The sequence below is a fragment of the Camelus ferus genome, chromosome 14 (genome assembly GCF_009834535.1).
Source record: "Camelus ferus isolate YT-003-E chromosome 14, BCGSAC_Cfer_1.0, whole genome shotgun sequence".
Classification (NCBI taxonomy): Eukaryota; Metazoa; Chordata; class Mammalia; order Artiodactyla; family Camelidae; genus Camelus; species Camelus ferus.
The window spans coordinates 3,891,921-3,918,773 of record NC_045709.1 but is presented as its reverse complement, the minus strand read 5'-3'; the positions used below and the strand labels follow the sequence as shown (position 1 = coordinate 3,918,773).

Genomic DNA, 26,853 nt, shown 5'->3' with positions numbered 1-26,853 from the left:
ACTTTCTAATAGCCAGAGAGCATCTCTGAAAATTTCAATAGTAGTTTTAGGACAAATCAGCTTCATATATTTTCTACACTGAAAATACAAACATACAATCCTTATTATACTCATCTCTCAATTATTTGTGTGCAATTTATTTTCTTCCATTGTTATCTGAAATTTGTTATAGCCTTACTATATTTCTATTACTAATAATATTAAAAATTAATGTTATTATTAGCTCAATGTAATTAGGAAAAAATGCTGAACATTTTATTTTACACATGTATTTATCATATATATGTATGAATATATGTGTGTCTAAATACATATTATACACACACCCTGCTTCAGGAAGAAGTTATCCTGTTTGGGGTGCCTTCTTCCTTTTATTTTATTTTTATTGTTGTTGTTGTTCTCTGGGAAAATGTAAATGGATAAATCTCATAAATCTGTTTAACCTACAGAGAAAAATTGTCTAATGCAATATGAGAACATTTTCTAGTTTCTAAACTAAAATTTTTGTGTCATGAAAAGACTTGAAAATCTATAACTAGCCATTGAAAATATACAGTCAGTTGCAGGGTAATGAAACAAGTTGAGACTAATAACCAAAATCTTCAATATTCAAACAAAGCATATACAGAAGACCCCCATTAAAAATGTACACCTGCATCATCACAGAGATTTCTTCTTGGACGTTGTCATTGCAAAATTGCCATTTCTAAGCCTAGGAAACTCGGCACTAGAAAAAGTATTGTAACATTTCAGTTTCACAATGAATTTATGGGGAAAAAATGAGAATAATATCCTTTAGAAAAATCGTTCAGACTCTCAGGATTAGAATTCTACCTGCCCTTTTTAGAGGCATTATGTGGACAGCAAATGGAAAGCAAGAAAGAATTCCTGAAACAAACTTGTAGTTAAACTGTGGCTATTTCCTGGTAACCCTCTACATGTGTTTATATATTTTTGAAGGATAGTCTAGAAGTAAAAGAGTCATCATAATTTTTAAATTCAAGTTTGATAATATTGTAGATAATACGTTAAACACAAGAACCCCTGAAGCTCTTTTGCATGTGGTTTCATAACATATCCGTTCTATGGCTATGATTTTCGTCTTCTTTGTTTTTTAAATTTACATTTTTATTGTCATTTTAATTTTCGTTAACTAAGTAAGTAAATTTTGCATGTGACCACATACCCTTGTTACTTGCCACTACTAAAAGTAAAGGAGATCAAATGTTAAAATTAATGGTAGTATTAGTACATGAGTATATGGCACATTGAAAGGTTACTTTTCGATATCATAAGAAAAGTACAAGTGTAAGTTCTTACAGACTCATCTCAAACAAAACTGCAGGTGCTTCACAACTATCATTTGTTAAAGATGGACAGCCTAAGGCTACTTTTTAAATAAACCCAGATGACAAGTGTTTCTTCTTAAAATAACCGTAATAAAGTTTTTACTGTCTTAAATTGTTGTTTAGACAAACAGTTCTATCTGAAATGTACATCATCCAATAGTGTGTAACATTCATTTCCTTAAAACCTTAAACGTTTGCATGAGGAAAGCTCCAGTCAACTTGAAATTACTTATTTTAAGAACTATGGTAGAATCACTTAAATGGAAATAAATCAGCTTTGCTCTAATGAGTTGACTAGGTGTTCAAGACCTTTATTCTATGTGGTTAAGTTTCAAGGTGCATAATCTGAATGAAGGTTACTGCTTAGGTGCAGAATGGCAGGCTTTTATGCTGATTTGATAAAAAACAAAAAGATGTTTGGATTATTCTTTGAGTATCCTTTGGATTATCCCTTGTTATGGATTCTATTTTTTTTTTTAAGGGATAACAGCATCTCAAGCCAAGTTTAAGTACTGTAAAAGACACAGTTAGACAAGTTTGCTTTTTAGACGTGCATTTAATTTTAATAAAAATGCAGATTCCTGTATAATTTAGTATACACTTTATCAGTACTCTGTTCTTAAACAGACTTCCTCGAAAATGTTTTTGTTTTCTTCAATCAAATTGTTCAACCAGATTTCTTAGAGTTTTTTTTACAATTAAACAGTATGACTACTTATGTGATTTTTTAAGGCTATAACTTTATATTCTTAAGAATTATTAAATATCAGTAAAGAATACATAGAAATTTTGTTTTTCAGATTCTGCTAATGTCAATGGAAGAGAAAATGTTGTTGTGATTCATCCTGATTTTAGGATGATCGTTCTGGCCAACAGACCTGGATTTCCTTTCCTAGGCAATGATTTCTTCGGTACCTTAGGTAAAAACATTAATGATCATCTTAGCAAAAACAATAGCAACAACAATAATAATATTATCTTAGAAACAATGCTGTCATGGCTGTCACTAACGCCACCAGGTGCTGTCATCATCACAACCACCACCTTGTGAGAGGGTTTGTTGTCCCCGTTTCAGAGAAGGAGAATGTCTGGCATTCAGAGATACTGTTTTTCTAGGGTCACTCAGATAGTGATTGTTAGAGCTTGGCTTCTTCTCTAAGTCTGTCTAATTCCAGAGCCTGTTTTCTTAAACAATTAAACTGTATTTTGTTGTTTAGGGCCCCTTAGAATAAAACACAAAATAAGGAATGGTTTTTAGTGTTTTTGTCCCATCTCCCTCACTATGAAAAGGTTTGTGACCAGCTCTGAGGAGATTGGTTCATGTGGATTGGAGGAGCCCTGGGATAGACCGACTCATCAGGAGCCTTTAAGAAGAGCTTCTCTATGGCGAGGAGGTCATTTTGGATCCTGGTCATTCTCAGACTCAGTGTGAAACAGGCTCAGTCTCCTGGGAGGATTTTCCCAGGGAATTCCCCATGCAGTGATTTAAGTACAAGGCTAGGCAATAGAGCATTGTTTATAGAAGAAAAAAAAAATGGGTAACAACCCAAATGTCCATCCAAATGGGACTGAATAAGGAAATTCTATTATGTCCACACAGTAGATTACTATGCAGCTATTTAAAAAAAAAGAATAAGTTTACCCATGCTGATACCAAAAGAAAAAAAAAACAAAACAACTAAGTGAAACAATAAGACAGAACAGTGTGTACCAGTGTGTCTACCAGTTGAAAAACAAAAGGCAGGAGGGATGTGTGTGCATGAATATTCTCAGACATGCACAGAATTTCTCCCGAGGCGCACACGTCTCTTACATCCTCTTATCTCTCTGCCCTTGCTTCCTGTTCTGCTCTGTGCTGCTCTCCCCATCACTCACTGTCCACTCGACACTCTGCTCTCCCGCCTCTTCCTTGAACACGCCAGGTACGCTTGCCTTAGGGTCTTTGTATAGCTGTCCCTGAAATGCTCATCCTGCAGATACCTGCGCTGTCACCTTCTCAGTGAGGCCCATCTGGCTGACCTCCCCCATCATCACCATTTCTGATGTCCTGTTCTGTGCTTTTCTTTCTCTTTTCTCCTTGAAATGTACAGTTTCTAACATTTATAATTATTGTTTATTATATCCCTATACCAGAATATAAACTCTCTGAGTGCGGAGATTTTTGTGTTTTTGATCACTGATAGATATAAAATCCCTAGAGTAATGCTTGGCACATGGAAGGCATTTAATAATTATTTGATGAATGAAATGAATATAGAGTCCATTATAGTTTTATATTAGTGTTACATTTGACTCTCAGCAAAAAAAGCAAAAGCTGTTTTTCACGTTCATATTTGGACAGGTTTAGCTGATGAGATACAAGCTCCAAGTTATCATGGTTGCGTTTTATTCAGTTGCTTTCATAAATATTATAATAATGATAAAATAATTGTTTGAATGATTTTGAAGTCAAAGTAAGTCTGGATGTCCTTTCTTTCTAAAGTGAACATGTTCAATAATCCAAATCTATTTACTTTTAACTTCTTTGGTCCCTTGTCTTTTGGATTATGAATCAGACTGTGTGAACTTTTTTTTTTTTACTTTTTTTTCCCATTATGTTAGTACAGAGCTTTATTTGGCAGTGTACTTTACATGTGTAACTTCAGTCAATGATAGCAAAAATAGTACAAGATAGAAATTTCATTGCATTCTGTTAATGCTTTGTCCAAAATTCTTCATCCAGGAAAAAATTTTTTTTGTTTGATAGTGTAGTTTGTTTACAATGTTGTGTTAACTTCTGATGTACAACATAGTGTTTCAGTTTTATACATATATTTACATATATATTCCTTTTCATATTCTTTTTCATTATAGGTTATTACAAGACATTGAATATAATTCCCTATGCTATCCAGTAGAACCTTGTTGTTTATCCATTTTATATATAGTAGTTAGTAGCTGCAAATCCCAAACTCCCAGTTTATCCCTCCACCAGCCTCCCTCCCTCATACCATAACCATAAGTTTGTTTTCTATGTCTGTGAGTCTGTTTCTGTTTTGTAAATAAGTTCCTTTGTACCATTATTTTTAGACTCCACATATAAGTGTTATCATATGATATTTTTCTATGTGAACTTTTATATGAGAAATTTATCTCTCCTGAGTATAAATTATATTTTTCTAGTATATTCTCAGTTGTCTAAATTACAGATGAAATATTTTGTGTTTCTACATTCCTTTTTCTTGATTTTAATTTAGACATTGTCTCTGCAGGTTCACTTTTCCAAAACCAGCTCTAAAGTAGATTTTAGCATCTGTACAAAATATAAATTGTTTAGAGAGTGATGATACTGATTTTTCCTTTTTTAATATACATAAAGCGGCATGCATGTGAGATAGATGTATATAATTTCTGAAGATACTCAACATGTGTTAAAGTTAAAAATGCAGCCTCAGAACCATATGAAAAGCATTTTCCAATTAATGGGAAAGGAGTAAGTTATCAAAACTATATATGTTTATATATATGCATTAAAAATATTAATACAGGTCTGGAAAAATAAATGCATTGGACTGTTAACACTGGGTGCCTATGAGGGAGAGGGTAGGACTGGCAGAGACACCGAGGGGCTTCTCTTTTTTTCTTTTTCTATTTGGGTATCTCCCAGTGAAATTGTGTTCAAAAAATGTAATTTTTAACAGAAATAAGTCTGTGCAGAATGAACCAGACATCACTCAGTTTCCTCTTCTTTTGCTTCAGTCGTTTGCTTTTTTTCTCTCTACCTATTGTTGGGCGGGTTTTCTGTGCAGTTTTACACATTTAAAAATAGGAGTGCTTTGGTGAACCACCCGTGGCTCCTGTAACAATCATTCTGTACTTCCTATGGCATCATAATGGATTCATTGCATGCTGAATGTGGATCTTTTTTCTCTTGTAGGTGATATTTTTAGCTGCCATGCAGTTGATAATCCCAAACCCCACTCGGAGCTCAAGATGCTCAGGCAGTATGGCCCGAATGTGCCCAAGCCCACCCTTCAAAAACTCGTGGCTGCCTTTGGAGAGCTGAGGAATTTAGCCGACCAGGGGATTATTAACTATCCTTATTCTACCAGAGAAGTCGTCAACATAGTCAAGCATTTACAGGTATGCCACACACCTGGGTGTAAAAGTTTAAAAGAAGCCGTCAGTCTGAGCCTTTTTTAGACTGCCTAATTTATCCAAGTCTTTCCATTTCCATAAATATAATACTGATTCAAATGATATTATATGAATTGTCTGTAATCTAAATGAACATTTTCCGTTTGGCCTTTGGATTGACTTTGGCAAGATTCTGTGCCATTATTACCAAGGAGCTAGGAAATTTGGTAGAGGCTTTTGTTTTTGTTTTTGTTTTGTTTTGTTTTTTGTGGAGGAAGCAGGATGCAGAGGAAGACAGAAGAATCAGACAGCAGGGCAACTTGACTACTGTCTGACTTTATGCAACAGGCATGTGGTATCTGAGTGGAGAATATTTTCATTTTGAAAACAAAAGACTCAGTGATTAAAAAAAAAAAAAGACTAGGAACTAACAGTAATGACTGTATACCTGTAAATCATGTGAGAAAGGTTTATAAGACTTAGAGTAAGTGGGCAGGAGAATGAAATTCCTCATAGCCATATACAACATAAAGCCCACCAAAGAAAACAAAAAACCCAAGTAGATTTTATTTTGATAACAAATAATGGTTTCCAAGCTAGCGGTCACAAGCTCATAACTCTTGACCTCTGTTCCATCCCCACTCTCCAACGAAGACCTAGAAAGGAAACTAGAAAGCTTTATTCTGCCTGTAAAACCATGAGTCCAGCTCAGCCCTCAGTGCCCAAAGAAAATCAAGACAGAGCCAGTAAAGGACCCAGTGGACACCACCAGTGTACAGTTAACTGTTAGTAATACTTGTTTTTTTTTTTCTCTATTTCTCTCTTCTCTGTACTTTTTATATTCTTCTCCCCTTCTTTTATCATTCCTTTTTTTTTTGTTTATTCATAGACTTGCAACTTCTCTAAATACTTCTGTATAGATATTCAACAATCCCCTTTATTTAAGTATCATTTTTTAATTCGGTCAAGCTATACTCATTTTAAAGACAGGAGATTTCAGGCAGCAGTGGAAGTCACCAAACACCGGGATCTGAGCACTGATTCAACATTTGAGAGAAAGAACTATTCCCTCTCAAACTCTGATATTTATTTAAAAAGAAAAATATTAAGTCATCAGAGCAAACATTAAAAGAGAAAAATGTGTATTTTCCTCCTATGTGGTTATCTGCCAAGGCTAGTAAAGAAAGATCTGCTGAAGGTTTTTTGATCATTATTGTTCTGTCAGTCTTGTAAATCTTTACGATATTGTGTATTTTATCACAGGGTAATACGGGATTTTTTTTTAACAGAAATTTCCCACCGAAGGTCTCTCCAGTGTGGTTAGAAATGTGTTTGACTTTGATTCCTACGACAACGACCTGAGGGAGACTTTGATTAACACTTTACACAAACACGGGATACCCATCGGAGCAAAGCCTACCAGTGTGCAGCTGGCAAAGGAGTAAGGCAACCTCAATGTTGATAAAAGTCTCTTGCGTGTTACTCTTCTGATTCTCAAATGCTGATCATTCTGAATCTAGTGTGATACTCTACTAAGCTGAGTTGATGTGGAAATTACTTTCCAAGAGTCAGCTCTTCAAATATATGTTGCTATTTGCTGGCTGGGTTTCAGTTAAATAGCATTATTTATAGGCCTGTAAATTGAGAACTTCGGTTATTTTGAATGTCCCATGAGTAGATGTAATATAATCAAATAAAGGGAAATATTTGTTTCTTTAACAGTCTCTGTCCTTTTGTTGAATTCCTATGACTGTCATTTTTCCCTAATCTAGTGCAAAATCACTGTACAAACATGAAAACTACATGAAGAGATAATATGTATTTAGTTAAGATGTTCTTATTTATGTCACCATGTATTTTCCTGTTACAGTAGTTTTCTAAATTTATAATCATATTAACTTGAGAGTTTGGGTGACTTATTTCAGCTTGACAGATGAGAGAGGCAGAGAGAACAAGTAGGTTTGTTTCATGTGGACTAGTTACATGCCTTTTATTTTGTAATTACAGGCTACATGCTTAACCTTAGTAAAGAATCATGCAAATGCTATTTTGTTGACCAGAAAGATAGTTGATAGTTTATTAGTAGGGTAATTAAGTCAGTACAAATTCACTGGAAAACAGTTTTATATATGCATAACTTATTGATAATGCATCTAATGCACCAATGTCTATAAGTCAGTCAATTATCATAAATTCCCAAGGGACAAAAATTACTTTTAAATTGTTATTTAACTTTAGTTTCATATAGGAGGCCTTCTCTACCTTTCTTAGAAAAAAACTGTTAGATATGAATTAATGAGTAGTCCAGCTACAGATATATACATATATATTCTGTGTACACATCACCGTTATTCTTTGCAGTTATTATAAAATGTGTCAGAATATACGCCAATAAAAATAAATTGTTAAAGCTTTAACAATTTCTTCAAGGATCTCTTAAAGAGAAACAAATATTTCCCTTTCACAGTAAAAGCACAAGATGGAGTTATGTTAGAAATGATCAGTGAATTGGTTTATATTATTAATGAGTCAGTAATTTGTTTTGAGAAGAGTGGCTTGGTGTCAGTTGCTACACTTCTCTGTAAAATACTATTTTGCTGGTTGATTCGCAGTGTTTATGGGCATTTTGAGACTAGTCTGGTAATTTAATGGGCACTTATCTTCTATATTAGAGAGTTCAAGAAGTGTCTTTAATATGCAAACTTCTGTTTGTACTCATGTTTTATTTCCTTTTTATAAATCATATCTTTATTTTCAATTAGAAATAAGATGAATTTTATTACTATTAACAGATTTACAGAGTTTTCTTGTTTCATAGAAACCAGGCTTGTAATTTTAAAACAGCTTTTTTTGTACTCTTGCACAACTTGAAATAAAAATTCAAATGCATATTAGTTGGTAAGATCAGTCAAAACAAGATTGTTGGCAAGTTTCTAAGGAAAATAAAATGATTTAACTTACTCATTTCTGTCCCCTATTCTAAACTGAACAATTCTTGCCATGACTTGTTAATTGTTGCCAAACCTTTTGCTTCACTAGACGTTTTGCTAAATCAGATTTTTGAGGTTGCTTCTGTGCAGTTCTACAGATACTATGTTAGTGAAGAAGATTCACATTGGACTTCTGTCACTAGGAAGGAAGAAGGACTAAAAGTTTTCATTACTATTTAATTGCTATTAATAGCCTCTTGCCCTGAATGAAAATTTCTTGCTACTACAGTTCTTGCTTAATTTTCTTGTTCTCTAATCCAATCATAGTGCTTCCTCAGCAGGAGCAAAATTACATTGAATCCAGGTTAAGATGGTCACATTCACACTCAAGGATGGAAAAATAATTGGCCATCCACTGCATATAACTCAAAAGAGATGTGAGGCACCTGTTGTAGCAGAGGGACGTTTCCACACAGGGCAGATACCGGACTAGACGCACGGTCCGCTGCAGCTCCTTCCTCCTCAGCCGAGATCAGAATGTGCTTGGCTATTTGGTGATGACCCGTCAGTGCACTTTTAGTGACATTCCCGTGTGAGATGCTGTCACTTTCCCTTTTGTTCTCCTGAATAATGCAGTGCTGGTACCTATCTCATAAGATCTCCGAGCATCATGAAAGGCCCAGTGTGACCCTATGAGATGATGTGACTTATCTTCTCTACTAAACCTTTGCTAAACCTGGTACTTTTAGGCTGCGTTGTAGTGGATGGTTATTTTACCTGGCTTGACTGTTACCAGTGAGAGAGGTTCTGGAAAGGGGAAAGGAGGCCTAACTTTCTGTTCTAGTATTCTAACGTGTATAATTTTCCATGTTTTATTTTTTAAATGTCCACAGACCATTTGGGCACTGGAATTCTTCATTTTGTTTTCTTACTTAAATAAAATAGAGATGTTAAAGTAAAGGTCTATTCTGAAATTGCTATTTCTTGGGACCTTTGCCTCCAATAAAGCAAAGCTTCACCACACTGCAGTGCCTACTCTAGGGGGATAACACTGGCACCCTTACCAAGGCAAACGAGAATCAAGTTAACCAGGCATTTCTGTCGCATTTCAACACAATATGAGTAAGTTTATGCATTGGTAGACATCACCATAAACATATCAAGTGAGGGAAGGCAATACATTTTTTTGTATATTTATATTTTTATTGAAGTATAGTCCAGTTTACAGTGTGTCAGTTTCTGGTGTACAGCACAATGCTTCAATACATTTTTAAAGCAGCAAAAATTAAAATGTTAATATTCATCAAGTGCTAACTAAGTGTTCTAAACACTTTGCGTGTATTAACTAAATCTATACAATAATATTTTTTCTATTAGGCAAGTAATTTTTCCTGTGATCTGTTAGGTGTAGGAGTGTGAGTATGTGTGTATTACAGATGAATAAACTGAGGCTCAAGAGACTGTAAAACTTAACACATTATACAACTAATAAATGGCAAAATGGAAGATTCAACCACAGATCTCTCTGTTCCAAAGCCTGTCTTTTAGCTAAATCCACCCAGCTGTCGCTACATGAAACATTATGTCTTTCATGACACACGCATGAGAAAAGCAATGTAATAATCATTGGGTTGCAAGATTTTAAAGATAATGGAAACTTCAGAGTTGTTTTTCAAATTTCATTTCCTACCATTTTGGAACATAGATCTTGCAAAATATACGTTGAATTTTTCCATTAGTGACTAGGCCCATTGTCCTAATCACACTTCCCTTCAAATTAATGCCATTTGTCATGGACTACAGAGGAAAATAAAAACATCTTTTTTATAAGATGCAAGCAAATTTGCATAAATCTTTTCTCTTGCAGTAAGGATTTGGTTTTTGAAAAATCAAAATAGATGATATTTACAAATTCTTCAAAATAAATGGAACAATTCTTTTCTTTTTGAAGTTTATTCTGCATAGAATACTGAGCACTGCCATCCTCACAATCCCCCTCATTAATATACTTATTGTTAGCAGAATAATTATAAATCACTTTGCATTTGCTGTGCACCTGTGATTGCTTCTGAGTCATTACAAATTAAAGAGAATTGGCCTCCATCTCGGGGCTGATAGCTCCTGTGTTCAGAGATGGAATGGATTATCCAGGGGAAAGGTGGGATATACCTTTTGTAGACTTGGTTCAGACAGATTTGGACAAACCTTACTGGAGAGGTGCTCAAGGGATTCAAACTTGAGACATCGGAGTAAATAGTCTTTAATGTACTTCCAACGCATAGATTCTGTGATTCAGTGTCCCTACTTGAATTGGAAAGCTGAATAAGTGGTCACTCTTCTCCCTTATATCAGCAACCATTCATTACTTTATCAGCCAGTCCTACAGCGTATGTTACTCCCGATGAAGGTAGCCAAGGTCATGTTTTCCTGTTATAAGAGACATTAATATCTCATTGCAGTGTGTGTTACATGAGCATGTTGAGTACTGACCTGTCTCTTTAGAGGAATGCTAGGGATGTATATTTGCAAACAGAACAGCTTCATCTATATTGAGTGTATCTTAAAGGAGTATCTGTCTAGGATCAGTTTTCCAAGTTAACTTATCTTGTGTAACTGGAACACCAGTAGCTGCTGCTTCTCTGACCCCACCAACTACAGGGTCTTCCAAGTACCACAGGCATCAGAAAGAACATCCCCAACTAGTGCCTCTTTTTAGAGTAATTTCATTAGGTTTATCTTTGAATATAGGAATGATTATTAGTTTAGGATTTCTCCCATTAAATTAAAAGACTCCCTTCTTAAAGTTGTGGGCTTCTCCTTCCATTTTCCGGACTATTATATGCTATAGTTTTCTTTTTTGTTATCTTAGTTTTTACAAACAACTTAACAGTATTGATCACGGCATTCTAAAGAGTATGATTCCACTCTGTGTGATGATTTACTTTCACTTTGCAAAAGAGCTCTTAATTTTCAAAAACAATAATACTTACATAATGACATCTCAGAACTGTTATAAGCAGAAGGATGGCATTGGGCTTTATAGTTTCATAGTCTTGCCCTGTGTTCTCTTGGTATATTATGAAGTAGTTACACAGACATTTTCTTTGCTTTCAGCTCCTTTATAGGGGTACAGAAAACATTTAAAAAATATAGCTGATCTACACAGAAATTGTCAAGATCTATGAATCGTCCTCCATACTCATCTTCAGCAGCCTCACAGAATTATCCTTGACCCCTTAAACATTTGTAAGTGATATTTGTTACCTGGCTGGATAAAATTCCCCAATCCCCGCCAACACTACCAAATACAGCTGCAAAGTCGATTGCATCATTTGTTGAGAGTCATGTAGTCAGGATGCAACAGGGAAGATCTGTCAGGGTGTTTTGCAGCTTGCCATCAAGATAAGAAACAAGTAGGTGAAGAATTTGGCAGTTATAATGTAACCAAGCATTCATTCATTTAACAAACACTATTGAGCATGTATGTGGTAAACACTAGGTAAGGAATCAGAAATCTAATGGGGAGGAAGGCTCAATATCTGCCTTCAAAGAGGTCATGATCAGCTGGGGAAACGCTCAGGTAAAGAGTGGCTTGTGTTATATGAGAGCCACATGAGAGAGAGCAAAGAGGTAGAATTGCTGCCTTCTGCCATGAATCTTTAAAGGACTAGTAGGCAAATAGAGGCAAAGACAACGCTTCAAGCAGAGACCATTTTAAGAGGGTGTGGTGCCGTCTGGTGACTAAAACTAAGGGTTAAGTGAGGGCATGCCATGTGGTGAGACTAAAAGCGAGAGAAGAGTCAGGGGGAACCAGAGAAGAATTTTAAACAGAGAGTAACATGGTGTGATTCATGCTTTAGAAAGACCCCTTTAGGTTTTCTAATGATAAGAAACTGAAAGACAGTGAAACCGAAGGCAGGAAGACCTATCTATTGGGAGGCAGCTGCAGTAATCTCAGTGATGAACCTTGAGAGCCTACATTGTGGCAGTGGGAATGAAAAAGAGGGACAGGAGTGAGAGACATTTCCATGGCAGGATCGATGGATTCTGAGTGCCAGAGATTCAAGTGAGTAAGATGTAAGCCTTACCCTCAATGAATTAACAATCTTGGAAAAACATGTGAACTCTCAGCCTTATGATGCAAAGTTCTATTCAGAGTGCTACATTCGCAGTACGGCATCTCATCCTCTGAGTCCTTCTTGTGGGAAATAACAATGGTTTTCTGAGGTTTGCGGGTTTTTTTGGCTTTGTTTTAGTTTTCTGGGAAAATTTCCAACTGGAAGAGTTTCAGTCCCAGTCATTGTTGATGTGAATGATTAGAAAAAGAAAGAATTTTAAGATTTGAAAGTACTAAGATGTGGTTGGTAAAGCAGATGGCAGGAAAAGAGTTTTTGCAGTGAAATTTGAGGAAAGATGAGGGAAAGGAAACCCAGGCTCCAGAACTATAGTCTCGCAACTTCTGTGAGGAGGAAGAAAGCCAGAGAAAGGCGTGTGGAGCGAGCTGACAGCACCCACTCTGACAGAGTGACACTGGGCAGTGGCACTGAGGCTGCTCAGTGTCAGTCTGGGTACTGGGAAGCGTATTTGAGAAGTGTCAGCCATTAATAACAAGTTTCCCTAAATCTTTTTCCATCTCATGCATCCAAATTTCTGTGACCACAGCAGGCCCTTGGTGGCAGAGATGCACGAGTCTAAGTTATAAACCATAATGTCTAAATGCAGAGCCAGGAAAAAACACATATACATACTTGTATGCGTATCATTTGCAGCAAAGCTAAATTAACATACCAGTGATATGTGAGACTATAAGGAAGGGAGATTCAGACGTTTCTAGAAAGCAAGGCAGAATAATTGGAAATAGTAGTACCATTATTACTAATTTAACATGTTTAAAGTGACATTTCTATTTTCTATATTTAGTGTGTTGACTTTTTACTTCAGTATGTGTAAATATTTGTAAGGGATGTCATAGATTCACTTCTGACTGTGCTCTCTAAAACTTTTATCCTCTATCAGGTCTTAAGTTTGAAAATGGCACATTCTACAGAACTCCATCCTAAGAGTTTCTAAGAGTTCTGCATGTGCAAATTTCCAGGGAAACCCTGAAGAGCGAGAGATTCATTCTACCCAGGTAGAAATATGAGAGAGGGAGGCAAGGGGAAGTGACGCTGGAATTGAGCCTTAAGAATGAGAAGGATTTCATCAAAAAGGCAATAGCAGAAAGGAATTCGGGGCTGAAGTAATAACCTCATGGAAGCATGAACACACATAGCATGTTCAGGAACAGCAGGTAGCATTTCGAGGTAACTAAGGCAGACGTTGGCTGGAGTGGAAGAGGAAGGGTAAGAACCAAAAGTGGAAATATTTGTCAGGGTTATTCTATTAAAGGTTCCAGTAAACTGAGTTGAATAGTCCAACTTAATTTCTACCAGAGGTTAGATTTAAAACATTAGGAATGAGTGAGGCCTGATAAAATTGGAGTTGTTCTCTTTCTTCTCAAAGATGGTAGTAATTGGTGAAGTTTTGTGAGTCGGTGGAACTTCCCTGAAGGGTTACATTATTCCCGTGAAAATTAGTAGTTCTTGTGGTAAGGAAATGCTTTTGGAATTGCTGATAATAGGTATGTCAACAATTTCCAATTGCATAATGCCCCCAGAAAGATCCAAATCTTTTTCATGTGTTTCTTTCATACTCCAGAAATAGTATTGGCAACTGTTCAAAGAAGGCAGAAATTTGCCAGAACATACTCTTTAAAACCCCAGCTTACCTCTTTATGGAAACGATCTTAGACAGCTCTCTTGCATGTCAGTCAGGCTGTATTACTCGACTTCGGTGTCCATATGCATCATGTTATGAACTGTGTGCATGCTTAAAAGAGCTTTTTTCCCTTTCTGTAACTTGCCCAACTGCTATAATTTGACCTGAGTCATAATTTTGAAACTTACCTTGATTTTAGTGAAAACTTTTACTTCCAGATCTTTATTGTTAATACTTCCACCAGGGATTAAGAAACATCACAACACACGAATTTGAAATACTTCATTGTTTTAAAAAAAAAAACATAAATTCATGAATGACACTGAAGATTAAAAGTAGTACTATTTATAGGCCTTAAGTTCCTCCTCTTCTCCCTTAAAATCAAATCCAGACATCATTCCAGATAGTACTTTAACAAAGTTAAACAATGCAAGTGACAGGACCTTAAAACCATGGAAAATACCGTTGTCATTTCAATCAAATCAGGTCTAACAACTTAAGTCTGGTTGGAGTTGGATGACAGATTCCAATAGTGGAATATAGGGCCTTTGGCTAACTGGCTATTAGTTGAGAATTACCCCGAAATTAATGTTGATTATGTTTTTGAATTCCAAAGCTTGTTCATGCACTCAATCAAGTATAATTCTCCTTTTCCCTGACGACTAACTTACTGAAGGGGAAAGAGTAACTGTCAAATTTTTCCACAATTTATTGGGAGGACTTAGTAGTGGAAAATAAATGAGAGGCTTTGGTTTACCTCAACTGGCCAGCCTGGAGCCCCCAGGAAGTCCAGAAACAACTCTTCGTGTTACCAAGGAGCTGATGGAGTCAGTTTGTGGAATCCCAGAACACCCTGTGTATGTGACTTTCCATTGCAGTTATTAACGCTACTAGCATCTTGTTATGTGGTTCCGGGATAGATTCTATATGGGGAAACTGAAGGGCCTTTGCATACTCTGCCAACCAAACAGCTAGAGCTATTTCAAAATGGAACCAGGCATGTTTCCATGACTGTTACCTGAAATTTCCATGACTGTTACCTGGAATGAGTTGGCAAGTTCAAAGTAGCTTTTATGAATATCCCTGGGGTTGTCAGTAGAAATTGGAGGTCGAGTAACATTACTTTTTCCCAAATGGATGAATGTTTTCGGTGTGGTTTTGTTTTTAGCATCTGTATGATATTTTTGTGGGATTATTAAAGAACATATTAGACCTTTTTTTTTAGATTAGATCTCAGCCTATCAACCAAGAATCATTTTTATTCAGTCAGTCTCCACCTCTAATTAGATTTCAAGATGTTCCTGTTGTCTTCAAAGAGCCAATTTGGAATGTGTGTAGAGCTTCTTTTTATAAACTTTGAAAAGCAATTCTATCAGGCACCTATTCTATTGGTAGGTATAGCTCATTTAATTTTGTTCTGATTATTCATTTTCACCCGAGTACCAAGGTAATGCAAGACTATTGGATCTACCACTGACACTTCCCTCCACGCACTTCAGTGATCATCAGAGATGCCCCAAGCTGCAAAGAACTGGAACCTTACAGATTATCCCCTTCATTTCACAAAGGAAAAAATTAACACTCAGAGATATTGTCTGACAAGTTTGTATAGTTAGTTAATAAAAGAACAAGAACTAGAACCCACCAAATCGTCTACCCAAGAGGAAAGTTAGGTGTGTCTCCTTCCTTTGTTTTGTCCTCTGTGTTGGAGACCTGACTCCTTTGGTGAAAAGCTGAAAGCAATGAAATATACTGTTCATCCCCTAAACAAGGAGGAGATCTCAGTCTGCAAGATGTTTTCAAAATCTGCCCTTTGGACATGTAAATGTGTTTTTATTACATTTAAGAAAGAACACAATAATAGTAAATCCCCTGATTCAGTAGCCCTTCCACCTCATTACCACTAAAAACATGGAAGTAAGTGGATGACCACTGAGGATAATTGTCCACGTACTTAAAATGTATTTTTAGATGATAGTTACAAAAACACATACGTCCCTTTGAATGATGTATGTTATATGACTTAGAAGAATTTCAATGTAAATTTCTTTCCTTTTTTGTTAAGCATTAACATTTCAAAGGGACAAAAATCATATCCCACCAGAATGCTTGGTTTCCTTATTTTATGCAAAAAATATCTAAGCCTTGCATGGTCTTATCAAGTGTATGGAAATGTTGTGTCAGGTTACTCTTTTACTGAAAATAAATGATTTTCTAAATATAAATATGTACTCTGTTCATCATCAAGCTCATTTCAAGCATGTATTTCAATTTGTAGCCACATATGAATTATGTTTAAAGAATTTTTAACTGAATCATTGTTTTTTGCCTTTACTTACCATGGAATAAGAAATTTACAGTGAATTAAATGACACATTAATGGTTCTCTTTTTAAGGATTTAAAGAAAAGAGAGTCTGATTAAAAAGCAAAGGCTTTAGTCTCAAAAATTTGTCTGTGGTTTTGTACTTAAGCATCGCCATATTTTCACAAATCACTTTACATAAAAATAACTTTAAATGAAGAGGAATCTAAACACAAAATAATTCCATTAGGAGTCGGGATAGCAGCTCTCTTGGCGAGGGTAATGACTGAAGTGGTCCAGGGGAGTTTCCAGGTGTTGGTGACGCGTCCTGGACATACACGTGTGCTCAGGACTAAAGTGGCGTATTTATGTGAACATTTCTGAAGGTCTCTTATATTTCAATTCACAGTAAAAAACAATTAAAGAGCTAAAATAGAGTCTATGAAACTTACCCTGTACAACCGACAAACGTGATCGGTAGTGTTGTGTACTACTTATTTGATTCTAAATTTAGAAGAGTAGACTGAAAAAAATGGATGGATTACTCCATTTTTTCGTCAATCCTCCTATGTTCTACTAGGAATTTAGATATTAAATTGCTAAGTAATTTACCAATTTGGGAGAAAAAAATGTAAACCTTGATTATGTTTATTCTTAAAGTAAATACAGTATTAATAGGACATTGCCTTTTGAGTTTCTGAAATGTGAAATCTTTTTCCTCTTAAAATATATTCTAAAGATCGTATTAAAGACTATCTTTTAATAAAATGAAATATAACTGACTTCTAAATAAAGCCGTTTTCAAATTTACTTGCATGGCTCATCCTTTTTTCCTATGACTTGGAAATAATAAGAAATACTTACTTTGCAAATCATCCTTGACAGGTTACCTCTGCCAGAGCAGACATTCGTGGGCTACTGGACAATTGGTCAGTCAAGAAATGGAATGCAAAAACTGTTGTGTCCAGCAGAAACTCGTCACATAGACGTAAAGGTCAGTATCATTATTTCTTCATCACAATATTGAATGTTACTGTTTTTTCTGTACCTTCCCTGGAGAAGAGTCATACAATCTCTGAAATGAGTTGTTCTGATGTCATTTTAGAATAGATTTAGCTTCTCCTCTAATTCTCTAGCTGACCTGGCCTCTGAGGGACTCGGTGTAGGTAATTGCTTGTGGCCAGTAGAATTCCTAAGAGCTAACCTCTATTTCAGGAGAGTCAGGCTGGATGGTTACTCCATTATATTTGTTTTTGTGTAAAAAACCAAAAGAAGGGAGTATCTGTCACTAGTTGCAAGAGAAACCCCTCTAGGTGTTTCAAGCAGATTGACTGGGGGATTAGATGCTTATAGAATTACTAGAAAGGACAGGAGGAAAAAGAAGTCAAGGGACCTCCAGTAGGCTTTTGGTTTCAAAACCAATGTTTTTACTTTTGCTACCACCTCTGTTGCTGGGAGCTGTACAGTAAAGCAGAGTCAGCAAACTTTGCCTGTTAAGGGCCAGATAGTAAATATTTTAGGCTTTGGGGCCATACGGAGCCTGCCGCAACTACTCAAGTTTGCCATGGTAGCAACAAAACAGCTCAGACATTATGTTACCAAATGTGTTTACATGACTGTGTTCTAGTAAAATTTCACCAAAGCAGGTAGTGAATCAGACTTGACCCGTGGGTCATAGTTCACCAACCCTTGTAGCAGAGCATCGAATCTGACTGCCCATATCTGTCAGAGCCTTTTTGTCTACTCTCACTGCAGGAAGATGGCCACGACCTCTCATCTGCCTTCCGAATCTCATGCAAATGCACTTAGTTGGCAGAACCTAGATCACATCCAGAATCCTTGCTGCAAAGAAGTATGAGGAATGTAGTTTTTAGTCTTCTAGCTCCCAAAGTGCAAACGCCAGCTAGAAGGGGTGAGGGCACCCATGGACACCACAGTTGTCAAGATCTAACCCAAACATTTTTGATGAATTAAGGACAGTAAGACATGCAAATCAATGCTCAAGAGAAACTGTATTTGCAAAGTATTCTCCTGGTGCAGACAGCTGGGTCTCCATACTTGGAGTTCAAAACTTACTCTTGGCCTAGGAAAGAATGAAGTAATGAGAACTCCCATGAGATTTTACATCTGGTCTATTTTGTGAGTAAAAAGAAAAGAAAATGAGAAATTAAATAAGGTAGCACGTGTGAAAGCACTTACAAGTGCAAGCTTATGGTTTTATTACTGTTAGAAGTATCATGCCAGTCAGTAAAATGAGAAGATGTATATCAAGATGATGAGTGTTTGAATTTAAAATACATACTTTAAAAGAACTTTAGCTTTTCTACTTTTTGCCAACTACCCAGACTTCTTAATTCAGAAAACTACTTTGTTATAGGGTCCAGCACTTATAAACATACAGGAGTATCCAATAGAAAGACACGAAGAAAGATCCCAAACCTTTACTGAAGAATGTGCCTCCTGGAAGTTACCATTGGATGATATTAACTTAATCTGTGACATTGCTACATCACATGGTATGTCAGTTTCTTCTTTTGATTTTTTTTTCCCTTCCCGCACTGATTTTTTAAAAAGCAGAATCAGAATAATCTCTAGACAGGAAGTTTGTGATAGACTCAGTAACTGTGTCATTCTTAGATTGAATAACAATTATATGTAATTTAGAACTAATTTCCTATAATAACCTAACAAAATACTATTGTGGAATCCACATAAGCACTGTTGAGTTTATATGCGTATGTCTGTTTCTCATTACAGTTGTAGCACAAAGGTAAACACACCCAGGCGTGTGCTAAAAATAAAAGGGGGAAAGAAAAAGGAAAAACACTGGATTTTTTGGCTAGGATTCCAGTTTGGTGACTGCATGAATCCTGAAAGCCGGGCTCGAGGATTTGCAGTCATTAAACCTCTCGTTGTAAAGAATGGCAAATAAAGGATGTGAATTTTTTGGCATCTACGTCTCTGGACTGTTGCCATCACCTACTGATTCATGCAGTGTGCCCTGGGTACTTTTGGCAGAAGCTTTTAATTGGTGGCAGTTTCTAAGGTGATAGAAACAGAAGTGATGGCAGGGGAAATGGAGAGAGTCTCTAAGATGGGGATTATTCAGGCAAAATTTCAGAAGCGTTTTTGTTCATGTAAGTTCTGTGGATGTTTGTTTCTACAATCAGCTATGTTGAATTAAAATATGTGCTTTTAAAATGTATAGGTTTTTTAAATTTTTTTTTGGTAACGGATTGGTGCTCCTATTAAGATATTTTACATTCACTAGTAGGGAATAAGTATGGATTTTATGAACAAAGTTTGAACTTTGGCCCTTGCCTCATATTTAGGGATTATAAATAAGTATGCTGTGATTCTCCAACCTGTGCCATTGACAGGTGTCACTAATCACATCTCTCGTTAAACCTTGTCCCAGTCTCATGTTCCTCTTGACACAGCATTCTGGACAGCCACTGTTAGCCAGTCAGAATTGGTCCTTAAAAGAGAAACTCATTTGCTGTCCCTCATGTAATGTCACCCTCTGTTGTCCACATTTGCAAACTAGATTTTTTGATTGTCTTTGATTTCTTTGTTTTTTACCTATTCTGTATTTGTGAGAGAAAAGAATATTTACCTGGGTTAGAATCAGAGTTAATTTACATACATGTTTGAGTTAAAGACCAAACAGCATGATGCCCGCAGTAAGAGAGAGGAATTAATGCACTGAAGTACATTTCTGTTACTGCTTTCATTGTATTCCCTGGTGCCCTATACAGTGTACAAAGGTGCTCAGTAAATGTTGCACTGAGCTTATTTGTGCTGATAGTAGGAGCATTAAAAAGATCCTTGAATTGTAAATTGTGTGATTCTAACTGATACTTGGAACTGTAGCACACACAGTTCACACTATCTCCTAAATATGCCTTCTTCTGGCCTTCCATTGATTTGTGTTTCTTATCAGTGTTAGCTTATTTATTTAAATTTACTATGTCTTTATTTATAGTATTTGGTCTTTATTTGTAGACACCATACACACATACTCACACACACACACACTCTATCTTTTTTCCAATTTTTCCAGGGTCATCCCAAATATAAATGTTATATCTCATCGTCATCTCTTGTGACTTAGTTGTGGGTTCAGAAAATATAACCACTGTAAAATAGTGGTCACCTGGATGATGAGTGATGTTAATAGCATTTATTATACAGAGGCAGCTTAATCTCTTGCTGCAAGGTGCCCATAGAGATTATGGGAAACATAGTCCAAAGCCTGATTACTCAAAGGGAGGCCCTCAAACTGTGACATCTCCCGGGAGCTTGTTAGAAAGGCAGAATCTGAAACCCCACCTCCGACCCACTGAATCGGAATCTGCATTTTCATTAGATTCCCCAAGTGATTCATATGCACTTGAAAGTTGAAGAAGCACTGAATACAATTCAGAAAATGGACCTAGTCAATTATGAGATGGAAAAGACAGAGATTTTGTACTAATACTCAAATACAAAAAAGAATTTGGAAAATACGATCCATAGAACTAAGAATAAAAATATGGAATGACTTATTTACAAGAAAAGCCTAAAGATCTAGTAAGCCACTGGGAAATGTAAGATTAGCAGATAGAAAATGTTGACCAGCTGTCGTCCATCTAAGCCAATAATAAAATAAGAGGAAACAGACCTCTACTGAAGCACAAAATACTTTCATACAAGGAAGAATTTGCCGACATAAAGTGTTAAATATTTAATAGTGTTATCGTGAAATATTATGAAATTCTTTGAGGAACAAATAGATACTTACTTCCTGGAATTGATAAGTGTGGCCCCATCTATGCTTAGAGCAGGTACTAAACTGCATCTCACAGTCCTTTTCAGCCTTGATCAGTCCTTTTGCAAATCATCTGCTGAGTTCCAACTGTGTGCTCCGTCTCAGGACTTTTTGCACTGGAAATCTTGACCAGTTGGAAAATCTTTTGCGGGCCATGGGGTTAACACCTTCTTGTCATTTTAGAAAATGAGGAAGATACTCTCTACGTAGTTGCATGCAATCCCATTTCCTTATACTTCATGAATATGACTGGGAAACGTGGCTACTTTGTGGACTTTTTTGACATCTTCCCAAGAATGGCCCGTGGAGTTTGGCACCCGTTTGTGACAGTGGCACCGCTGGGAAATCCCCTCAAGGGTCAAGTGATTCTCCATGAGCAGCAGGTAATGTGACACGCTATAAGTATGCCAACAGTAAACTATGTGGAAAAAAAAGAAACGGAAGAGCGATTTTCAACCTATGACTGAAAATAACGTGGTTTCATAAAGATCAAGGAGAGGAGCTGAAGGGAGGGGTCAGGGGTTGTGTTTTATCAGCACCACAAGGCAGGCTAGTATCCTCCTCTCCGCAGAGACTTCCACATGGGCTATAATCCTTGAAACGTGTAAGTGATGGTTTCTCAACCTCAGCACTAATGACATCTGAGGCTGGATAATTCTTTGTTGTGACGCTTACATTCTCTTTGGGGAGACAGACAACCAACAACTAAGCCAGCAAATAAGTACAGCAATTTTAAGTAGCGACAAGTGCTATGTAGAAAGAAGGTAAGGTCCTAGGGACAGATAGGGGTGGGGTAGGAGAAGTTGGGAGGGTGAACAGTACTCGGAAGAGAGCTAAGATGTCTCCTTTTAGGAGATGATGTTTTATCTGAAACCTGAATGGCACTCTTTATGTGGAGACAGCCATGTGGATATACTGAATGGAATCATCTTCATCTATTTGGGTTACTGTAGCACAAATACCACAGACTAGGAGCTTACAAACAGCAGAAATGTATTTCTCAAGGTTCTGCAGCCTGGGAAGTCTGAGATCAAGGTGCTTGCATATGTAGCATCTGTGAGAATCCACTTCCTAGACAGCCATCTTATCACGATAACCCCACATGGCAGAAGGAGCTGGGGTCTCTTTTATAAGGCACTAATCTTGTTCACGATGACTCCACTCTCATGACCTAATCAACTCAATAGGCCCCAACTCCTAACACACTGGGGCTTGGGATTTCAACATACAAACTTGAAGACAACATCAACATTCCGTCCCGTTGCAGGAGTACGCAGAGATCCTTTGGTATCTACTGATGCTCAAGTTCCAACCATCACTGCTCTTGTAAGACAACACTAATGAAAAGTACGGATGCCCAGAGTCAGGCTAAAAATAATCCCAAACAGAAGATCTAGGTCAAAAGACAGTCTGTGTCTCAATTCATGAGAATTCTAAAGGTCCAAGTTAATCTGTGCAGCCCGACAGAAAGGAGCGCAATGTTTTTGCATACTTACTACCCACCAAGTAGCTACCAAATACTATACTAAGCATATTACTCATTCATTAAATATGTATTGTGTGCCTACTAGTACAGATATCGTGGTGAACAAAAACGACAAAAATCCTTGTTCTCAAAGGCTTACATTCTGATGCAGGAAGATAGACCATAAGCAAAAAGTAATGAAATTGCATCATAAGTTAGAAGATGAGCAAGTATTTTATTTTCTCAAAAGAGCCAATTATTTGGCAACATTGCTGACCAATACCCCACTCACTTATAATGACCTTCACCAAACAAAATATGTTTTTCAGCGTAAAGATATACTTGACTTGCCCAGCCCGCACTTCCCCTCCTGGCATTCTTGCATGCTGCCTGGCTTATCCCTTTGACCAGTTTCAACAGTTTTCCATAAAGTTACCCCAGTGCCCTGGGAAGACATGAACAGCTTATTGGGATATTTCCTCTACCTGTCCTCTGAACTGCGTCTTCTTTTTCCAGAGAGGCTGTCTTAGCTGTCTGTTTTATATTATGGCCCTGCGAGGGTATAAGACCTCTTTAATTCCAAATGAACAGCACAGGGGGAGGGTATAGCTCAGTGGTAGAGTGCCTGACAGCAGGCAGAAGGACCTGGGTTCAAACCCCAGCACCTCCATTAAAAAATAAACAAATAAACCTGATTATTCCCCCCAAAATTAAAATAATCACCAAATGAGCAGCATGTGGCTGTAAAACTTAACAAACGATAAATAACTCTCATCAAATGAAAAATGAATTCATGGCCATCAATTCCTTCTTCCCCGGTCTACCCTAACTGAAAATGGAGCTAATATACTGGAGAGACTCAAGTACTTCCATTAATTCATTTATCCCTTGTCTTTATAAAGCTGTGCTACAGATGCATTTCCCCAGTTAGTTTAAGAATTGTTCAGAAATTCCTTGCTAAAATAAACTCTTAAGTGAGGAAAGGGAAACTTTGCCATGCCTAAAAATAAAGGCTCCTCCCTCCTCCTTACCCCCCACCAGCCCCCTCATGAGATTACTTATTACATCTGTACAAAGTTTAGAATTTCAGACTTTAGGACACTGAAGTCATCCAGAGGTTACTTTTCTCCCAGTCAAATACAAACATAATAAACTTGCTCAGTTGCTTCTCCTCCCTGCCCCTCTGAAAGGAGTGCCAAAACCACAGTTACATGTACTCATGTGTGACGCAAAATTCTATTTTTAAACGCAGACGGAATATATCATTAGTCATTTACAGAAGGAAACCATTAACGTCTAAAAGGATGGAGCAGCAGAAATCCTTCGTGTTGCCAACGGCTTCTAGAACTCATTCTAAATACAACGATGGCTGGAAACGTATATATGTATGTTTTCTGTCGCTTAGAAAGAACAGTTTTTCAGTTCACTTACACCCAGTTACAAGCTATATACAGTATCAGCCCCTAAAAAGGAAGAAAAATGCAAAACTGCACTAACTTATTTTTCTGCTTAATCATATCTGTTTAATCATCTGCTTATTCTTCTACTTAATCATATTTTGGGATCAAACATTATTTTTAGGACTTTCTGTTAGTTAGAAAAGTTAATATTATCCCAGATTGCTTAAGTGCTAATCAGTAACAATTCATGTTAATGTTGTACATATTTGTCAAAGGAGAGTTTCTCCTTTAAAAAAATACTTACTCAAAAACGATTTAATCTAGAACAGAGTGTAAATTTTTAACTTATTAATACATTTTCTTAAGGAAAACTTTAAGCTCTCGCTTTCATTTTCAAACTTTCAAATGCCATACAATGTTTCACTTAAATAAAACATTGATTTTAAAAAGAAGATTCCTAACATACATTCTTAAGGGAGAATTGCCTATTATAAGAATGATGCATTCTAAGAGTGTGGAAACATTTAAGCTTTATCAATATGCTTAGTAGAAGTTTTTTAATGTAGCCAAGATTCAGGGTATATGGGGTGAAGGAAACTGGTAAGAATACTACTTTAATTCTTGAGCACTTCAATGAAATTAGCTAGTAAAATAAAATTGAAACCACACTGTGAGGTCCCAGATTTGCAGATGAATTACTAATCCATTTACGTTTCTTTCTATTTCTCTCTAACTAGATTACATAAATAAAGGCCAAGAGTCGTGGTTAATTCATCATTGTGTTCTCCTTTGTGCTTTAAATAATATAAACTGTTCAATAAATGTTACAGAACCAATGAACAGACATTTCATATTTTGTATATATTTTGTAAAGTATATATTAATTCTTTGAGTGCCTTGTGATTTTTATTTTCCCCAAAGAAAGTTCTTGAAATGAAAAGCTTATAAGGGTTAGGGTAGGTGAAGGTGCCCCAAATTTAAAACAAAACAAAGTAAACAAAAATAAGAAAGAAAAAGACAATTGCCTAAAATTGAGGCCTGGCAAACAACTTCGCTGGTGCCTTTTTGTAAACCTGCTGGTCTAACCTTCAAGTGTCTTTAAATTTTAACTAAAAAAGCCAACTTCTTTGCATCTCTTAAAAATTTTTAATCTTTTCTGCCTTTCTCAATTTTAAGTTCTCATTTCACGTTTCTGTTCATTAATTTTAATGCCTAAGTTTTATTTAAAATTTTCTTTTCTTGAAAAAAAATGATCATAATTGCTGAGAGATTATTACTTCATTTGCATAACTGTGATTAATGCTGCTAGAGCAATCTCCTGTTTGTATGTTATTACAGCACCAGCTATGAAAGTTCTTCAAGCTTAGTGAATTTCAAGATGAAGAAATACTCATTACTAACTAGGATCTTGGGGTCTTGGATATTTTCTTGCTAACTCATCTTTATATCATGTACATATTTTCTGAATTGAACCTGGAATTTGTGAAAAGAATAAATAAGATTCCGTTATGCATAGCATAAGAGAGTTTTCAACAGAACATTGTTTAAGTGTAATTTTGATAAAAGTAGTTGGAATTTTTTAAATTTTCAATTCTCTAAATTTCCTCATTCATGTATAATAAAACAGAATCATGGTTAAGCTAGCCTATATTTAGAAGGAGATGGTTTTAAGGTGAAATCTTAAAGGAGAGTAACTTCTGCATTACATAATTAGAAATATCTTCATAAAACCACCTAATACTTTAAATTCTGTACTAAGGAAGATCATTTCGTGTCTTTGGAGTGTCTCTTAAATACTTCAGTAGTGTTGTCTTCCCTTTGTTTTCTTTATTCCCAGGTTGCCAAGAGGCAGCTGCTTTAAAAAATCAGTCAATCAATCAAACAATCAGTCTTGAGCTTTTCACTGTTCTCTTTATCTCCAGAGTAATGTCATCCTGTTGTTGGATACTACCAGCCAAGCCCTCCGCCGTCTCATCCTTCCTTCAGAGGGGCTTCCATCTAAGAAGACTTCCTGGTGGAACAAGGAGGAAACTGTAAGGAATACCCAACTTGTCCAGCAAATTGCCAAGGATCTTCTATAACTTTCTAGCTGTAATAATGCATGCCTGCCCATCCCTCTCAGTGCCTTTTGTTTGCTATAATGCACAAGAGAACTCTCTGATGACCCACTTGTAAATTGGAATGTGATACAAATAGATAGACATAGATACACATATAATTATGTATCAGTAGCTTCTTTTTGTGTCCATCATACTCACATGAAGACTTGTCAGGACTGAACTAATAATAATAGGGCATCATGAGCTGTTTAAGGGTGACACTCATAACAAATCCTTAATCACACAGGCACTGTTTTCCGGTGATGTGTTTATGTTTGGGATTTATGTCATAAACCCATAAGTGTAACACCTGATTTCATTTACTAGATAAAGAAATGTTTTAGTTTATTAAGTAAATTAAACTACTAAGGAAACATTTTAGGCCAACCCAAGAGAATTTATCCTGCCATTCAGAAAAAAGTAATAGATATAAAATAGGGCTTACCCTCTGCCCTGCAAGACAGCATACTTAGGTCTTAAAAGACCATGAAAAAAGAGATATTTTAAATGTCATAAATGTACCCAAATCTAAGAAACCAAGTATTTCCAACATATTTATGCTATGGAATAAATTCCACAGTTAATCACCAGATAGCATGTTTATTCCTAACCAGCATTTGGCAT

General features: G+C 36.3%; 1 protein-coding gene across 3 annotated transcripts in view; it reads left to right on the top strand.

The window, feature by feature from the left end:
• Positions 1 to 26,853, top strand: part of VWA8 (von Willebrand factor A domain containing 8) — a 294,919-nt gene that overhangs the window by 158,325 nt on the left and 109,741 nt on the right. For all 3 annotated transcript variants that reach the window (XM_032496061.1, XM_032496060.1, XM_032496059.1), the window contains exons 24-30: positions 2,150 to 2,269; positions 5,266 to 5,471; positions 6,755 to 6,906; positions 17,341 to 17,449; positions 18,833 to 18,971; positions 21,449 to 21,648; positions 26,053 to 26,163. In XM_032496061.1, the coding sequence (XP_032351952.1) occupies positions 2,150 to 2,269; positions 5,266 to 5,471; positions 6,755 to 6,906; positions 17,341 to 17,449; positions 18,833 to 18,971; positions 21,449 to 21,648; positions 26,053 to 26,163 (1,037 nt within the window). The remainder of the gene's footprint in view (positions 1 to 2,149; positions 2,270 to 5,265; positions 5,472 to 6,754; positions 6,907 to 17,340; positions 17,450 to 18,832; positions 18,972 to 21,448; positions 21,649 to 26,052; positions 26,164 to 26,853) is intronic.